The sequence below is a fragment of the Argentina silus genome (genome assembly GCF_951799395.1).
Source record: "Argentina silus genome assembly, chromosome: 16".
Taxonomy (NCBI): domain Eukaryota; kingdom Metazoa; phylum Chordata; class Actinopteri; order Argentiniformes; family Argentinidae; genus Argentina; species Argentina silus.
The window spans coordinates 15970739-15988213 of NC_139670.1; the positions used below are offsets into that span (position 1 = coordinate 15970739).

At 41.4% G+C, this 17475-nt stretch overlaps 2 protein-coding genes across 3 annotated transcripts in view; one reads left to right on the plus strand and one right to left on the minus strand.

Moving 5' to 3' along the window:
* lipf (lipase, gastric) overlaps nucleotides 1–17475 on the minus strand; it is a 37605-nt gene that overhangs the window by 19304 nt on the left and 826 nt on the right. Inside the window, exons 2-10 of one of the 2 annotated variants that reach the window (XR_014554668.1) lie at nucleotides 16935–17052; nucleotides 14773–14884; nucleotides 10627–10825; nucleotides 10188–10297; nucleotides 9845–9981; nucleotides 9415–9561; nucleotides 9141–9212; nucleotides 8325–8393; nucleotides 7633–8005 (exon numbers count right to left, since the gene is read on the minus strand). Coding sequence is in view for 1 of the 2 variants with exons in the window: in XM_083687360.1 (XP_083543486.1) it covers nucleotides 7772–8005; nucleotides 8325–8393; nucleotides 9141–9212; nucleotides 9415–9561; nucleotides 9845–9981; nucleotides 10188–10297; nucleotides 10627–10825; nucleotides 14773–14884; nucleotides 16935–17045 (1191 nt within the window). In the remaining variant the exon portion in view is untranslated. Of the gene's footprint in view, nucleotides 1–6958; nucleotides 8006–8324; nucleotides 8394–9140; nucleotides 9213–9414; nucleotides 9562–9844; nucleotides 9982–10187; nucleotides 10298–10626; nucleotides 10826–14772; nucleotides 14885–16934; nucleotides 17053–17475 lie in introns of those variants that run through there. The other variant, XM_083687360.1, reaches the window with a different exon arrangement.
* On the plus strand, nucleotides 223–5977 carry ankrd22 (ankyrin repeat domain 22). Its single transcript, XM_083687068.1, has 6 exons — nucleotides 223–557; nucleotides 1904–2095; nucleotides 3718–3825; nucleotides 3987–4064; nucleotides 4838–4936; nucleotides 5391–5977. The coding sequence occupies exons 1-6, from the start codon at nucleotides 537–539 to the stop codon at nucleotides 5466–5468; spliced, it is 576 nt and encodes a 191-aa protein (XP_083543194.1). The 5' UTR covers nucleotides 223–536; the 3' UTR covers nucleotides 5469–5977.

Below are 17475 nucleotides of genomic sequence, written 5' to 3' on the forward strand. Positions count from 1 at the left end.
TAAATAACTGATAATATTGTGCCTTGAAAGTCTTTGAAAACTGATTAACTGACATGGTGCAGGTGTATATGATTTCTGCCGAGGCAGGCAATACATCTATGGTATTTAATCTGTCCTATGTTTTGTGATATGTCAGTATACGAACGATATGTGGAGGAAGGATGGTCCAACCTGCTACACCCCTTTGAGGCACCTTGCAAATAACACATGCGTCGAGTAACCAAACAAGAGGACGCTTTACGTATCTGGCGCATTATACATGCACCGTAAGCTGCTTACTCACTCGCATTTTGTTCTAACTTGACTTCATGACTCATCAGGAAACCACACCCAAATTCGAATGTGGAACAATTTATTGAAGATGAGTCGGAATAGATAGCGTAGATAACCTACAAGAGGTTCTGAAATGAAAAATGAAAAAGTCGACATATAGGGCAAATTGATAAGGAAGCGCTGCGCTCTCTTGGCGACTACAGGTGTGTTATTTTAAAGGACGAAACCTCTGTTGTTCACTTACGTCGCTGAAGAAAGAAGACATGGGGATAGTGTATTCGGAGGTAGGTTTGCCGTCACATTTCTTTTGAAATGTTCGTTTCCTTTTAATAGACTATTGTACAGCTGTACCTTATTTGTTTTTTGACCCTCCATGTTAGGTCTACTTTGTCAGTTCAAGTCAAACCACATTCCATGGAAAAGCCACATCGGGAAGTTGTTGCGACATTCCACTTTACACCAGTTCATTCATGTATTGGATTTTAATCCACTAAAACAGAGGCTACACATTAACTAAATTACAACATGTTATATTAGTATTCAATTTGTGTGAGTACTATCTGTATTTAGTCTAGCCTATTTGTAGCCTATTTATTTAGTCTACTTATTTACTTTTTGAGAAGCATTAAAACACATTTTATTCTGGTAGACCTATGAAGTCTTTATCATATGGTAAAGAATTAAACAACTTGATGCAACTAATTTATTCTTTCATACCTATTTAGAATTTGTGTTGACGCATTCAAACACTTTTCATAATGGTCCGTATAGCTTTATCAATAACATCAGTCCTCTCCATAAGAGCAGAAGAAGAGCTTCACATCATGTAACTGTCCTGTTTTGACAAACTGTGACTTGTAGCTTTCTCTCTCACTTATAAGGTTGTATTGGGTTATATTATATTATATTATATTCTTATACTCTCTGTTTTTTGATGGTCCATATAAAACAATGAGAGGATGGAGGCAGAACACTGTTCTGTGTGCAAACATGCAGTGATTGCTTGGGTAACTTTGACTTAATGTCTGTGTGATTGTCTACCTTTGTTGTCGAACATTGCACTTGTAATAACCACCTAACAGAAGCCGGTGGTGACTGTGAGCTATTTGACTCGTCTCAGGTGTAATTTGTGTTTTGAAAGGGTGTGACCCAGAAGGAGGGACGGTCTCATGGCTAAACCTGTTATACAGCTTATCATATATTTCATATGTAACCTAGGTATGGTCCATGCATGGCCGCAAAGATTTCAGACTCGAGTGGCACACAGCAGTAGTCTAACATAGTATCTTTGGCATTGTCCTCTGTGTTAGTGTTGTTGCATTCTTGGTCTGTTTATCCTTGAAAAAAAGCAGGAAATTACAATTTATCTACAGTACACTCTTAGAAAGAAAGGTACTACCTTAAACTATGTTGAACCTCTTTGGTGTCATGTACTGTAGAACCCTCTCTGTGGAAAGTGTTCTACATAATGGAACCAATACGGGTTGAAATCACCAAAAAAATGGAAGGGTTCTTCAAAGGGGTCAACTGCAGAGAGACCGCCAAAGAACCCAAATACATTAGGCTAAATGGTGTATGAAATACAGTAAGTAACAGTCGTAAATTATTCCACATGTATTCCTCTCTGCAGCCCATCTGCCAAGCTGCGTATGACAATGACCTCCACCAGGTGTACCACCTTCTGAAAGACGATGCCAAGAATTTAAATGTTCAAGATGAGCAATCTGGAGACACACCAATTATCGCTGCCTGTAGATGTGGAAACATCAGAGTGGTCAAGTACCTTTTGGATCTGAACGCAGATGTAGCACTCAGGAACAAGGTACGTGCATGTGCTTCTGACATAACACAAGATATGCCATTTAGCAGACGCCTTTATCCAAAGCAACTGAGTGAATACCGTAATTTTTTTTGTATATACAGTGCTCTGCGTAAGTAACTCCAACATTTTGGATTTGATATCAAACAATTACAATGAGATTCTCAGCTTTTATTTGATGGTATTTGTGTACACATTGGTTTCACCATTCAGCAATTACAATACTTTTTATGCATAGTCCCCCTGTTTCGGGGTACCCACAAGTGATGGGGCAGATTTATCAAATGTCCAAATTAAGTATTCATGTTTAGTATTTGCTTGACAATCCTTTGCATGCAATAATTGCCTGAAATCTGTGACCCATTGACCCCACCAGACGCAGGGTGTCTTCTATGGTGATGCTCTGCCAGGCCTGTACTGCAGCCATCTTCAGTTGTTGTTTGTTTTGAGGTATTTTTGCCTACAATCTTATCATCAGGAAATGAAATGCATGTTCAGTTGGATTTAAATCCAAAGATTGACTTGGCCAATCAAGAACTTTTTGGCCCTGAAAAACTCCATAGTTGCTATGGCAGTATGTCTTGGGACATTGTCTTAAGGTATGATGAAGACAAGAGCAGACTTGAGCAGACAACATGTTTCTGTACACTAAAGAATACATAGTTACATCATCAATTAAGACAAATTAGCCAGTTCTAGTGGCAGCTATACATGTCCTAACATTAACATCCCCTCCACCATGCACTTTCCACTTGCAATAAATCTGGTACATTCATCATATCTGTCCACTAGTCCTTTTTCCAGACCTCTGCTGACTTTTTAGGTACTTTTAAGCACACTGTAAGTGACCATCCTTTTTGAGGATAACTAGTGGTTTGAAACCTCTGTAGTTCTGCTGGTGACATATTCTGTGGATAGTAGTCTCTGACACACTCCCTCCTGGAGCGTGTTCCTGGAGAGTGTTCCTGGTGATTATGGTGAGCATTCTTCGGTCACCCACTGTAGAAGTCTGCCTTGACCCACCAGCCCGTTTTTTTTCTTTTTAATGATGTTCCAAACTGTTGATTTTGGATATGTTTCTGATCTTCTTCTTTTTCAGCCTAAAAAAGGCTTCCCTGACTTTCATTGACACCACTTTGGTCCTCATGTTGACAGACACCAATAGCACCAATAGACTCCAAAGAGAAGCGCAAAGCCTAGAATCAATCCTAGATATTGACAGCTCTCTTATGCATGCACAAATGATGTGACGGAACACACCTGACTTACCAGAAACACCTGTCAAGCCAGTTGTCCAATTAATTTTGGGCACAATATAGATTGCATAAAAAGTGTTGTACGCAAATACCATCAAATAAAATGAGAATCTCTACTTTAACCTCACAGTAGTTGTTTGATTTCAAATCCCAACTTTTGGAGTGTAGAGCCGAAAGAAAAAAAAAAATGCTTCACTGTCCCATTGTTTACGCAGGGCACTGTATGGTCGCAATGGGTTAGCAATATGGTGCTCATAGATGTTCCTTTCAGTATTTACTTACACCCAGTTCAGATAATTGAATGACACATACATCATGCTAGCACTTGTCTATGTGCTAGACATCATGCTAGCACTTGTCTGCCTGCAGAAACAGAGGACATGTCTGCACTACTCTGCACGGAGAACCTTTTCCTTCCTGGACTACCTGATGATCGCCATTCTCATGCCTATTCTGTTGATCGGATACCTCATACTGGTAAGATACAGTGGTCATATATAAATGTAATTTTACAATGTAGAGGTACAAATCCTTAAGTCCAAGGACCCGTAACCAGCCTGAAATACATACTGTTCAAACTATAATGTGCTGAAATATATTTATATGTCTTTGTGTAATAATTGTCATTCTTTTCACAGCTAGAGAAGCAAAGGAAGAATGTCAACTTAATGAATTTGGTTTTGAGCAGCGATGTAGAGATTGATGCAGTGGACTGCGTAAGTACTCTCTTAGAAAAAAAGGTGCTTGTAAATACCAAAAAAGGGTTCTTCATACCTAGAACCCCTTGTAGAGGGTTCTTCTTGACAGGGCATACTGTATGTAGCACCAGAAAGGGTTCCCCTACTGGGACAAATCAAATAACCCTTAGATGGTTCTTCTTGACAGGGTTCTATGTAGTACCAAAAAGGGTTGTATTCCATAAAGAACCAATTAGAACGATAATGTGTTGTGTAGAAGGACCAGCAAGTATAGTTCTTCAGAACCTTCATAGTAGTAAAGAACCCTCTCTGAAGTACCAAGAACTGTAAACAGTTATTTGTGTGGAAACGATTCTATATAGAGCCATCACTCATGACAAAGAACACTAAAAGAACCCTTAAAAGAAACGTACTACAGAACGTAGTTTATAAATACAAGTTTGTTCTTGCTTCTTTTCATTTATTGAAATCAATTAAGGCCAGCTCTGCTGTTTCAGCCTGGTAGCTCCTGGTTTCAGCATTTGCATAACATTTGCAAATGGTCAGAGCTGGCCTTAACTGATTTCAATAAATGCAAAGAAGCAATAACAAACTTGTATTTATTGCGGGTGCACCCTTAAACTACATTCTGCACTATGTTTTTTGAGGTCAGCACCACAGCTCACTTGCGTATCTACTACTTAAGCTTGGTGCAGGGGAATCTTGACGTCAATTTTAGATCAATATTAGAATGAGCCATAGACAAATATTCTTTGTAACCAGTTTTTCTTTGTGTTCATCGTGTTTTTCAGAAGGGAAACACTGGCCTACACTATGCCTGTCAGAGAAAAAGTCACAAACTCATTCCATTGTTACTGGAGAAGAATGCAGATGTTTCAATAAAAAATGAAGTAAGTATGAGGCCAGTCAGTCCACTATTGGAAATCAATTTGGTTGAGGAAGGAGGAATTCCTCTTACTTGTTGTCATTGTGCCCAAGTCTTTGTGTGTAGAGAGCTGGTAGTAATACTTTTATTGTTGATATTTGTACCTGTGTAGTTTTATAGTTACCTTAGTGCTGTTAACAGCATCGTAGCAAGATGTAGTTACATTGTAATAATGTAATTGCTTTGTAATTGCATACTAATGGTCTTCTGTTATTACACAAATGTATTTGTAATTACAAAAATGAAATAGACTGCTCCATAATAAGAAAAAACACCTGTTACTGTTATTACAAAATAACTATGGGAAAACATGTTATTGAAATTATGTTTATACAGTAATTACATAGACATTATGCATGTGCCTTACCTTAATGTGACCAAGCTGGTAATACAGTACCACCTATTCTCCTGCCCTGCAGGTTGATGAGACCCCACTGGATATAGCAAAGAGACTGCAGTTCAAGAAGATTGTTAGAATGCTGAAAAAATCTGACTGAGCTCGGGCGAGGGGCTGTTGGAGAAACTTTGCCATAGGAGGCTTTCTTCTGGCAAAGTGAGGTTCATAATGGAGGCTCTGGGCTCGACTGTCAGTCAACGTGAAACAGAAATTGATCAGAGTTTTACATTTTTTTGATATTGTCCTTTTGTATATAAAGTGCCCAGTGTAAGGAATGGGAGAGTGAAGCATCTTTTCTTCTTTTGACTCTACAAAGTTTGGATTTGAACGGGGGGACTATGCGTAAAAAGTATTAGTTTTTTTTAATGGTGAAACCAATATGTACACAAATGCCATCAAATAAAAGCTGAGAATTTCTACTTTACCCTCACAGTAATTGTTTGATTTCAAATCCAAACTTTTGGAGTGTAGAGCCAAAAGAAGAAAAAATGCTTTACTCTCCCATTACTTATGCAGGGCACTGTAACATAGTACTGTATTGTGAAGTAAATTGATTCCCTGTAACAGTTCCTATTGCAATAATGTTTAAATTAAACATCCTCATTTGTCCCTGTGGGTCCTTTTTATCAATAAATTGTACCAGTCAGGTTTTAGGTCTGGAAATAGCACCATCTCTGCTGCTTCTCTAGTTATAAATGACATTGTGATCTCTCTGGATAAGAAACAGTGTTGTGTCGCCCTTTTTATTGACCTAAGGATTTTGATAGGCTTTGATCATATCCTCCTATTACAGAGGTTATCTGCCATTAGTTTGGATAGGTCGGCCGGTAGTTGGTTTCACAAAAATGTAAATGTATTTCAGTAGATGGAGTTTAGTTTTAGTCTAGTTTTCTCAATGTCAATAAAGGTGTTCCGCAAGGTTTGTTTCGAGGTCCACTACTGTTTACCATTTCCATAAATAATGTTGGTTTGTCCTTGAACAATTGTAAACTGCATCTGCTGTTTATCATCATATGCTGATGATACTGTTGTCTCTTCCTGTGACCCCTCAGTTCATCAGGCTAATCAAAACATCGCTTATTGATCTTAAACTAGTGCTGGATTAGGACAAAACTAAATGTATGTTTGTTTCTAGATCCTGTAATATTGATTACAATGATCTGCAGATTGATCATGCCCCACATTAGAAGTACCTGGGCATTTGGATCGATGATAAACTGTTTTAAAACAATGTTGAAAAACTAGTTTGAGAGTTAAACTCGGTTTTCTGTATAAAAATAACAACAATGACACAATGACGACCTTCAAAACAAACTAAACTCATGTTTCTCTTGTCACTTGGTCAGTTTAAAACCTTGATAAAGATCTGTCATCCAAGGAATGTACATGTTAATTATAATAATTTAATTATATTGTGTACATTGACTTTGCAATTAACCATATTATGTTTGTAGTTAAAACAACTATGATTGTAAGCAGGGCTCCTCCATAAAAGAGACCTCAGTCTCAGTAGGACCCCCTGCCTAAATAAAGGTTAAAAATAATAATAAAATAATTTAAAAAAAAAAAGAATCTTCAAGAATCATTCCATACTCGACTATATAATGGAAATTTATTAAGTAGTAAGATCCAATAATGACAAGGCAACGAGTGTTAAACACAAAATAAGTAGAAAATACATAAATGAAGAAACAAAATCTCAAAACCACTTTCAGTAGCACATAATGGACCTCACTTAGTGGTGAACAAAAAAACATTTTGAATTACTTTCTTACTTTGAATTTAAAACAACACAGCAACAACAAAAAAAGTCCTGATAATGATGACTGTTTAAAAAAGTGCATATCCTCTAGATAGAGCTGCTGCCTAGAAAAGACCCTGAAGACCCTTGCTGTACGCATAGAATTAGAATGAGGGACCATATCTGCTCTACTCATTCTAATTCTATACTGTACCATGCCTTTGACTGATAATGTACCAACGACGGTAACATTCACCCAATCCTTCTGAAGGATTTTAGGCTAGTTGTATGTTTATTTTTCTTAAAACACAAACATCTAAAATCCATTTAAGTGTTGTGGAAGAGAAGACAGAACAAATGACATGTTATACATGATTCATCACAAAACAAAGACTTCAGATCACAGCTTGTTTTCCTTACTATTGAAATTAATAGGAGAATGATTATTGCTCATTCGATATGGAATATTTCTCCTTTGCTCCTTGGAAACAACACACACACACACACACACACACACACACACACACACACACACACACACACACACACACACACACTAATACACTATCTCTCTCACATTTGATAAAACTAAAAACCTCTTCAGCAAGTACACACACCGAGAGCTGAGGTTAAAACTAGCAGTGCAGTGTCTCTTCCAGACTTCACACATGCTGACTCATCAGTTTGATCATCTGGCTGTACATCTCCTGGGGGGCGTCCAGGCCCCAGATGAAGTCCAGGTGCTCCCAGGGCTCGATGTGCCGGTGGTACACCAGGTTGGGAATCTGGGTGAGGAGCACAGCTACGTCCTTGGGGTCTGCCAGGGTGTCTTTGCCCCCGGACCACAGGGCGGTGGGCACCTTCATGTCTTGGACGTTGTACAGCGGAGGGGTCGACTGGAGGGGAGAGCAGAGGGGGACGTGGTAAAGGAACTGAAGAGCGGATAGGAGAACAGAAAGTAGACGACACTGACCACGTTTACACGCAGCCTAAAAAGCATCAGATAAACTGAATAATAGCTCCTCATGAATGAAACACAGTCATAAACACTTAAATCAGAATACGCCTATTCTGAATGACACTCAGTACAGTATATATCTTCTGATAAACTGAATCTCAGCTAATATCAGGCATGTAACGTGGCCACTGTCTAGTTTTGGAGCTTCTGAAAAACTTTGTGATGTACAGTAGAGAGGGGGCTTGGTCTTTCAGTACCTGGTTATAATGAGCCATGTTCCCTGCTTTCCCAAAGTCATAAGCCATCAGCTTTCCACCATGCACCGCCTGTTAAAGAAATACACATGGAAAATAATTGGATACAGTGGAAGTTTAACATAAAGAGGGTAAAGTGCCCTTGGACTATTTCATATCTACAACACCTTTAAAGCGGGGGGGTGGCGGGGGGGGGGGGGGTAGGTGTGTTGCTTAAGTTAATAAGTCAGTAAAGAATGTCCTAAAGCCACTTGTATTTTCACTGTGGAATGTGTATGATAGCTGACTTGGGTGGACGGGGGGGGGGGGGGTAAATGGGGGTTTAGGAGGATGTGAAGGGAAGGATGGGAGGTGAAGGGGGGGGGGAGGCAGGGATTGGAGAGGGGAGTACAGGAATGAAGGAGAGGAAAGGCGCAAGGGAGGGAGGAGATGAAGAGAGGGGAGGGAGGGAGGGAGGGAGGAGAAGACGTGGGTGAGGGGGGGAGAATGAGTCGGAGGGGAGGATATGAGATGTGTAGAAGGGGTTCCGAAACATCAAAGGCCCCAGACGTGGGGCTCAGAGCCAGGCCAGGCACGCTACGCGCTACGCTAGCAGGGATGTGGGTAAAGTCTGCCCTGGAGGATCCTGACTGAGTACGTCTGACTGCTGCTGTGAAGTTAATCCAAAGCCGTGTCTGCAGGGCACAGCGGCGCTCTCTATGATCTTACACTAGACGTCTTACTCCGTGGAGTCATAGGAGTTAACAAGTCGGCTAGCATTTCTGTGTGTGTGTGAGAGTGTGTGTGTGTGTGTGGGTCTCCTTTGGGATGTGTGTTTACCTGAGCCCAGTGGATCATGTTCTGGACGGAGGTCCCTGCTGGACAGTGAGTGGTGTACACAGGAGTGCGGGTCTGGAGAGACAGAAATCCATCGAAAATCAACATCTAATAACTGTACGGCTTCAACTACAAAACAAAAATCAGGATAGTATACTTATGATAAGTCATACGTCCCATGCATCCCATGCATCCCATGCATCATGCTCTGAAATCGTCGTATTGGTGCAATGTGAAAGTGGACTTGATGGATGGACATGCAGCCGTGTAGACGCACCATGTTGAGGTTCTGCTCGTCGAAGCCGCAGAGGACGAAGAAGATGTTCCCACACAGCTCACTGAGAGGTTCCTTGCCACAGAAGTGAGTGGCGAACCACTTGATAAGAGCGTTCTGGGGCAAGAACGACTTCTTCCCAAAGAGATCCTGGGAACCCAAACAAGAGGTCATTCGTGTTAGTCAGGATGATTCAATCGGGACAGACTCGTAAAACTTTGACAAACTGTATTGTTTTGTTTGGGCTTTGTCTGTTAAGTTTCGCGTTGCACTTATTACATAACATAACATAGTATAACAATTTAGCTTGTGCTCAATTCTATCACAAATATTTATGACCAAAGACGACTGGCACAGTTAACTGGCGTAGTAAGTTGCAAGCTGCAACATGATATGGTTTCAGTAAGACGAATGAATGGTCTTTCCGGCTCACCCAGATGAGAATATCGGGGATGACAGAGAGTTTGGTCATGGGACTGTTGGTGAAAGCCACGGTGGCCACAGGAGCCAGGCCAAAGAACATCTTGATTTTGCTGGCCAGCTCGGGCATCGAAGAGAATGCAATGAAAGCTATACACACAGATGAAGGAAAAGTCAGCTATATGCTAGATCAGAAAGAGTTGAGTCATAGTATACAATAGTCCACATACACAGCCATCTTGTATCCTGTGGCCATAGTGGTATCCTGTGCATACTGTAAAGTGAAAAAGATGGAAAACATGGTATCCTGTCCATTACTCAAGCACTGAACCACCAATATAACTATCATGTTTTACCAATAGTGGTTCCCTGAGAGTGGCCCACATAGAAGATCTGCTCCTGGCCTGTAGTCTTCAGGATGTGGTTGACCACTGCTGGAAGGTCCTTTTTAGCCATCTCATCATAGCTGAGAAAGAAGACAAAGAAGGAACTTTGTTGCCTATAATGTGACGACTAGAACGACAATAATGTAATGTTTTCATTCTACAGTAGCACCACTGGTGGTTAAGATCAACAGAACCCTTGCAGCGTTTAACCACATACAGTATATGCATTTTCTATTTCCTTTTCTTATTTCCTTACTATAATTCCCAGAGGTCTAAACAGACATGTAAATATATAGTACATCATGGCGGTTGATTATAGTCTGTATATAACATAAAACAACTGTGTACAACCAGAAATACAGAGCTAAACAAATCAATGATGAGTGAAACTGTTGCTACACTACTGTACCTGAACTGCCAGAACTCATTCTGGTCCGGGCTGAGGGAGATGTGTCTCCTGGACCAGGTGTTCCCCCGACTGTTGCCGATCCAGACGTCGTAGCCAGTGTCTGCTAGCAAGTAGCCGAGGCTGGTGTTGGGCAGGTTGGTCACCCAGTTACTGCCAGCAGCCAGGAGGCCATGTTGGAGGAAGACTACAGGCTTGGGACCTGGTGGAGCACAACACAGACCACAGTTAGCACAGTGCTAACTACTGTTCTATAGACAATGCTATAGAACACTATTTATTGAATAAACTACAAATACACAGAGTACAAATGTACCAAGTTTCGTGCTTTTACAAAAAACATAAATGATTTTTGTGGAAATCGCCTGTACTACCGTAAGGAACCTTGTTAACTTGTGTGGAAACATAGAAACATTGTTCATTCCTGTGGAACATTACAATTTGTATGTTAATTGTAGACAAGTAGAGCAGTTGTAATCAAGCCAGCATCTGGAGAAGGACAGGGCAGGGTGTGCAGGGTTTTCTTCTATTCAAGCACCAACACACTTTACTGCTCATATCGTTTGGGTGGATCTCTGGATCTCTTCTCCCAACAATGCGCCAGTTACAAATCAAACCATTCCTGCTCTACTGGTTGAACTCCTTCTTCACCAGCAGACAGCAGCTGGTTACGGTCAACAACACACACTCCTGCCTGATAACAACAGGTTGTGGAGCACCTCAGGGGTGTGTGAGATCCGTCTATATGAATGACTCCTTCACCAATGTGCCAAACCGATTCATCATCACATCTTCTGATGACTCCACCTTTGTTGTTCTGGTGAAAGATGAATGATGACCCATCCTCTACCAAGAAGGTTTGAACAGACTGGTAGAGTGGTGTGACCAAAACGCCCTCGTCCTCAAAATCAAGAAAACAGAGGAGCTGGTATTTGGTGCCCAACAGGACACTTACAAGCCTGCTGTCATGATCCATGACCAGTGCATCACGCAGGTAATCATACAAACACCTGGGGGTACATGTACAGTAGATGTCCAGTAGATGGCGCTATGACATGGAGGCTACACACAGACTTCATCTGCAACAAGGTCCAACAGAGACTACTTCCTGCTCTTAGCATCACACAGTATGGGTCAACCGTCTGGTAGAACACCCTCACGGTCCAGCTGAAAACCAAATTATCCAGACTATTGAGAGTTTGTTCAAAGATCATAGGCAACCTCTGGAGGAGACCTATCAGTTATCATATATTAAGAGCACCATCAGACTACCAAACCAGATGGCCTCAGACCCTCACACATCCTCCACGAAGAGTACCAGATCATGCCCTCTGGGAGTCGCTTCAGGTTGCAGAAATGCAAATGCAACAGATATAAGAACTCCTTCATCCCACACACACACACACACACACGCGCGCACGTGCACGCACGCACGCACGCACGCACGCACGCACACGCACACACACACACACACACACACACACACACACAGTGGAATTTTGACCAGTGTATACTGTATATTGACTTGTTATGGGGAGTGCAATGTGAATGTGCAATATTGACCAGTAGACAAGATAGACTAGATGTATTTGATGGCTGCATATGGGCCTAATGTGACAATGCAGACAATGAATTGAATCTAATCTAATCTAATCAGGTGCGTTAGTGCTGGGCCTGGGGCTGGGGCTGGAACAAAACTCTCCACAACCTTGAACAATGTGAGGGTTCACTATAAACACCAGAGGGCGCCCACGCCTCAGCTATGCCCCTACTGCAGAGAAGCTTTCTCCTTCGTGCTCTGCGCTCTCTCTCCATTTCTTTTTTGGGCGCTTTATCGCTGTGATCCGTCAGAAACAGGATGTGAGCTGGTCCATTTGGGAGCACAAACAGACCTTCAGATGATAGGATTGTTTAACTTCATACCAGCCATTCCACCCTGCCCCTGCCCCCCCCCCCCCCACACACACACACACACCCCCACCCCTCCTACACCTCTACCCCTTAGCCTGCCGGGTGTAGGCTAATCCAATAGGCAGCCTGCTGGAGAGATTTTACATAACTCCTGGTTGATCCCAGGGGACAGATGTTACACAATGCTGGGCAGCGGTGCTGATGGGAAGTGGAGTCCTAACCAGTAGATATCTGGGTGTGTATCTATTTATGAATTAGTGAGAATAAACACCTATCAAAATAATCAATCAATATACGCTATCACTCACAGAGAGCTACAGGACTGTAGGCAAATATGAATGAATACAGCATTCTCTCTTTAATGTATCCAATATGTTATATTGGAGGGGTATTTTCCTGAGGTGAAATGCAAAGGGTCATGCCAATCATTTCAACATAAATTCTCAGTTATGAAATTCCATAACCAACAATCCACAACAGTGCTATATGTACAAAAATACAGTATCTCCAAGCAACAAGCAAGGATCAAAGATTTCAAACATTAGCTCTTCAATCTGGATTTCGTAACCAAACCCATTTGGGGCTGAAATACTTGAAGTTTCTGCTGTGTTCCTTTGAGCTCTCCAGCCGCTGTCCCGTGTGACCAGAGGAAGTGGGACAGCAGGAAGAGATGCATCTTCAGCCAATCAGATCGCTCAGTACCTCCTATCTGACACTGCGCAGCTCAGCCACATGATACTGAGCACCAGGCTTCCAGAGAGATCCAAACAGCACGATGGCTCCTTACTTATTCATCAGATATCCGAATATGTTATCGAGATTTCATCTCCCTCGCCTACCCCTCAGCTCCAGCTCCGGCGTATCGGGGAGACATCTTTAAAGCCGACCCTCCTGCCTACTTGATGACGCATTTCTAAAGACAGACCAATGTCAATTGAAAGTAAAAAAAATTGTCAATATTAAGTACATTTAGTCAATTCAATTTACATTCAAAACCATCTGAGAGAGGTTCAACTGAAGTGCACAGCAGCCATTTATTAATTCATGTTTTGGAAGAAATACAAGGGAGGAAGGAAAACAAAAACGGGCAAGGCCGGAGTTACTGGAAGGCACTCAGATTCACCTACAGAGAGATCTGTGTCGATAAAATGAGTTATCCTTCAGAATTACATGAGACACTGTGTATTTGTTTTCCCCAATGAGATTAGTGAGAGGTTTAGCAATCACTTTGCTCATGAATGAAATATAACAAGGTACAAAGGAGGCGGAAACGGAATACTGATTTGTAGGAACCAGAGACGAGCAGTCGGTTCACGCCATTTAGTCTAAACTTGGAACACAATAACTTCCCCTTTACAAGGGAACTTAAAAGTGTACATAATGTCTTCAGAAAAACAGAGTCCTAATCATATTATAGCTGAACTCTTTTTTTTCCCACTCATTTCCACCATTCCAAACATACTGCTACAAAACCACTGTACCTAAATTACATTGTAATAAGAGTCTTATAGATGTGTCTTTGATTAATAATTAACGTGAACTACATTGGATTCCACTCAGGAGTACAGATGGATTATCAGTAAAAGCTAATCTGATAGGTGAATACCGAGAGAATAGCAACTTCACTGGGATGAAGTGGACCACAATTACAGTGAAAGGAATAATGAAACACACAGAGAACCAATGAAGCCTCACGTGAAATGTTTGCTTATGATGACACGCTAAAAGGCATTTCCGAACAAAGGTCGGGCGTGGGCTGGTCAGCGCGTCCACTAAACATCGGATATAAACAGAGGCCTCCTCCGCTCTCCTCAGTGACTAATACTGAACATCACTTCTCTTTTCTGATCCTGAGTCAGCACTAATGTTGGACAATGTGGGCAAACAGAGAGGGATGGGAAAGCACCACTTCAGATGTTAGTCTTTGTCCTTTGTGTGTGTGTGTGTGTGTGTGTGTGTGTGTGTGTGTGTGTATGCGCACATGCGTGATTGTGTGTGTGTGTGTGTGTGTGTGTGTGTGTGTGTGTGTGTGTGTGTGTGTTATTGGATTCCAAGCTAGAGTGGGTCTGATTACAGGGCTCAGGGTCTGTCTTTTCCATTGACCACAACACTGCAGACTCCTCTTTCTCTGTGTTTAAAAGATGCATGCAGGGGAAGGCTACTGACCAACACAGCGTCCATACTTACCTCTGCTACGGTCAAGCAACAACCGTTAACCCTTTCATATACAGTACACACCTTCCTTGTTGTTCAGGCCATGAGGGATTCTGTTGACACTGAGGATGTATCCGTCCTCTGTGACCACGTCATGCTCCTCGGCAGGGTAGCCCCAACGTCTGATGATCTCACTCTGTCACACGCAAAACAAACAAACACTCACGGGATGAGAGAGTAGTCAAATTTGACACATTCGATTAGAGATTCTGACACATTCTGACACATTAAGGATTCTGACACATTAAGGCAGATGATGCTTTTTGCTCTGGCCTCTAATGGCAGTGAACCAATGGCAGTGAAACATTTACCATTGCGCCAGGGTACGACATTTGGAACAAAAAAAATAAATTAAAAAAAACACTTGCATTTACCATTGTGTATGTACATTTTGGGATCATATATTGACTACATTTAGAAGACTGTGAGCACCTGTTTTACATGACTAAGAATAATATCGGAACAATAAAATCAAAGCAGAATATAATATTACTGTTGCCTCTACTGACTAGCTTGCCAGCTTGCCGTGTCACTATTAAAACCCATTCTTCCCTATTGCATTCCTACTTTACCACCCCCTCCCAGATATGACATATGACTGAATACATTCATCTGGAACTTCAAAGACAGAGAGAGTGAGCCTGTTGGTTCCAGGCCTGCCATGCAATCTAGCCATGTATAATTGAATACCCCCCCCCCATACACACACACACACACACACACACACACACACACACACACACACACACACACTCTCCCTCTGGGCTGCCAGTCTGCACAGCCACAGTCTAACTCTACTCAGGGCCACTTCAGGATAAACCCAGCATTGGCTCAACACACACACTCTTAGGAGAGGAGAGGCTCTGAAGCTCAGGGGGTGGAGGATGTGGGGTGGATTTGGGAATGGGGGGGGAGGGGCTTCTGCTCTGGCTTATTTGGGTGTCTGGTTCAACACAAGGAGATGGCTGTGTGTAGGAACAAGTATGTCATATGACTGCAGTCAGTGTGGTATGAGATATTGAGAGTATTTGCTAGCAGGCAGAAGTGGGAAAGATATGAGATGACATTTTTTCTCACATCATAACCATAACTACTGACAGCTTCTTTCTATCATTGAGATTGAGAACGTGTTGTTTACAATAGCATTCATGCTAAACAAAGATACAGTATACAGTAAGATCCTGGATGTAGCCTAATGCTATGGTGTTACTGTATCAGTAAGATAGGCCGAGGCTATTCATATTAGAACCATGACTTTGAAAATGTTCTCCCACAAATAAAGATTGTGCTTGTGGCCTATCTTACTGATATAGTAACACCATAACATTAGGCTACATCCAGGATCTTACTGTATACTGTGTCCATAGGCATAACGCTGATAGGAAAACACATATCTTATCTTTTCTGACCAAATGTTGATAAAAAGCCAACATTTCAACAAGCCCTGTGCCCGTATCGCTTTCAAGAAAACAAACGATACCGATATCACTAAACTAACTCATTTACCATTTCATTGTATACTTATCCCAAGAAACAATCATTGAATGCCAAAAAAAAACCATTCAATGCATACAGCAAACTTTGATGAGATCATGGCGATTCCTTCTTATTAGATAGTTATTCAACTATCATTATTGGGACAACAGGATGTTGCCGAACGCCTTGACGTGGCCTCTACCATCAGAAACATACACACTAACTCACTTTTATGATATTTTAACTCATCATATCTCTGTGAAAGTTAATATCATGACAGCATGACTTCACTTAAAGTGGCCTTGACCAACCCTCACATGCTTATTACTCTTCCTCCAATGACTCGTGGGACACAGTTTATAGGGGACAAAGGGTAACGTGGGCGACAGAAGACCTCATGTGAGGAACCTCCCATGTATATTATTTACTAATGTTGACACTGGTGATTGCCTAATTCAACTGATATGAGAATGAACTCTATGAACGAGGTCTTAATCAGTGGTTCTTATTGTTGAACTATACTTGCTGGCACCATTAAAGTATGTACCTGCCTGGTAAATAAATGGTTACAGGACAGACCAAACCAAAAAAAGTTAATAGATTGTACCTACAATTAAAGATGATTGCAATTTGTCAGTGTCTGACCATTCTGTCTTTGAGAGCATCTGTTCTTCATTCTGTTAGAATATGTAATTGACTGTCCTACTCACGATGTTCATGTTGACCTCTGGGTCCAGTCTTTTCTCGTCCCCGAGTGGTGATCTCTGACATTGGACCACCCCAGTGGCAAGAAAGGCCACGCACAGCAGTACCAACATCATCTTCACTCTGAAAAACAGCAGAAATATAATTATCATCCTCTAATTATCAACAAATCCAACCTTTTTAGAATAGACTCTCTTTCTCCATTTTGTGTCAATGCCTCTGCAGCAACACACCTATACGAGCATCACTCAGCAAGTATAGAATACACTGACTGAATCTCTCAATAATGTATCACAGTAAAAGACATACATCGGTAGTACTTATTATAATATACATTGCTTAATGACACTGCTTTCTCTATTTGCTGATTCCAGGATGGGTCTCTCTCCTGTTTAGTATTTGAGGTGATGCCTCGTCTGATGTATATCTTTAGGTTGTATTTACTTTAGATATGTCAGAGAGTTTAGAGTTAGCCCAGTTGATCAACACAATCAATCCCAGGGACAAGTAACTAGACCGGTGCAATACATGATGTTTTTGAGTAAA

Bases quoted from the DNA above. Each gene is read 5' to 3' on its own strand.
- ankrd22 (XM_083687068.1), top strand. From the start codon at position 537: ATGGGGATAGTGTATTCGGAG. The intron at 558-1,903 runs GTAGGTTTGCCG...TCCTCTCTGCAG, and splicing joins TGGGGATAGTGTATTCGGAG to CCCATCTGCCAAGCTGCGTA. The intron at 4,065-4,837 runs GTAAGTACTCTC...CGTGTTTTTCAG, and splicing joins AGATTGATGCAGTGGACTGC to AAGGGAAACACTGGCCTACA.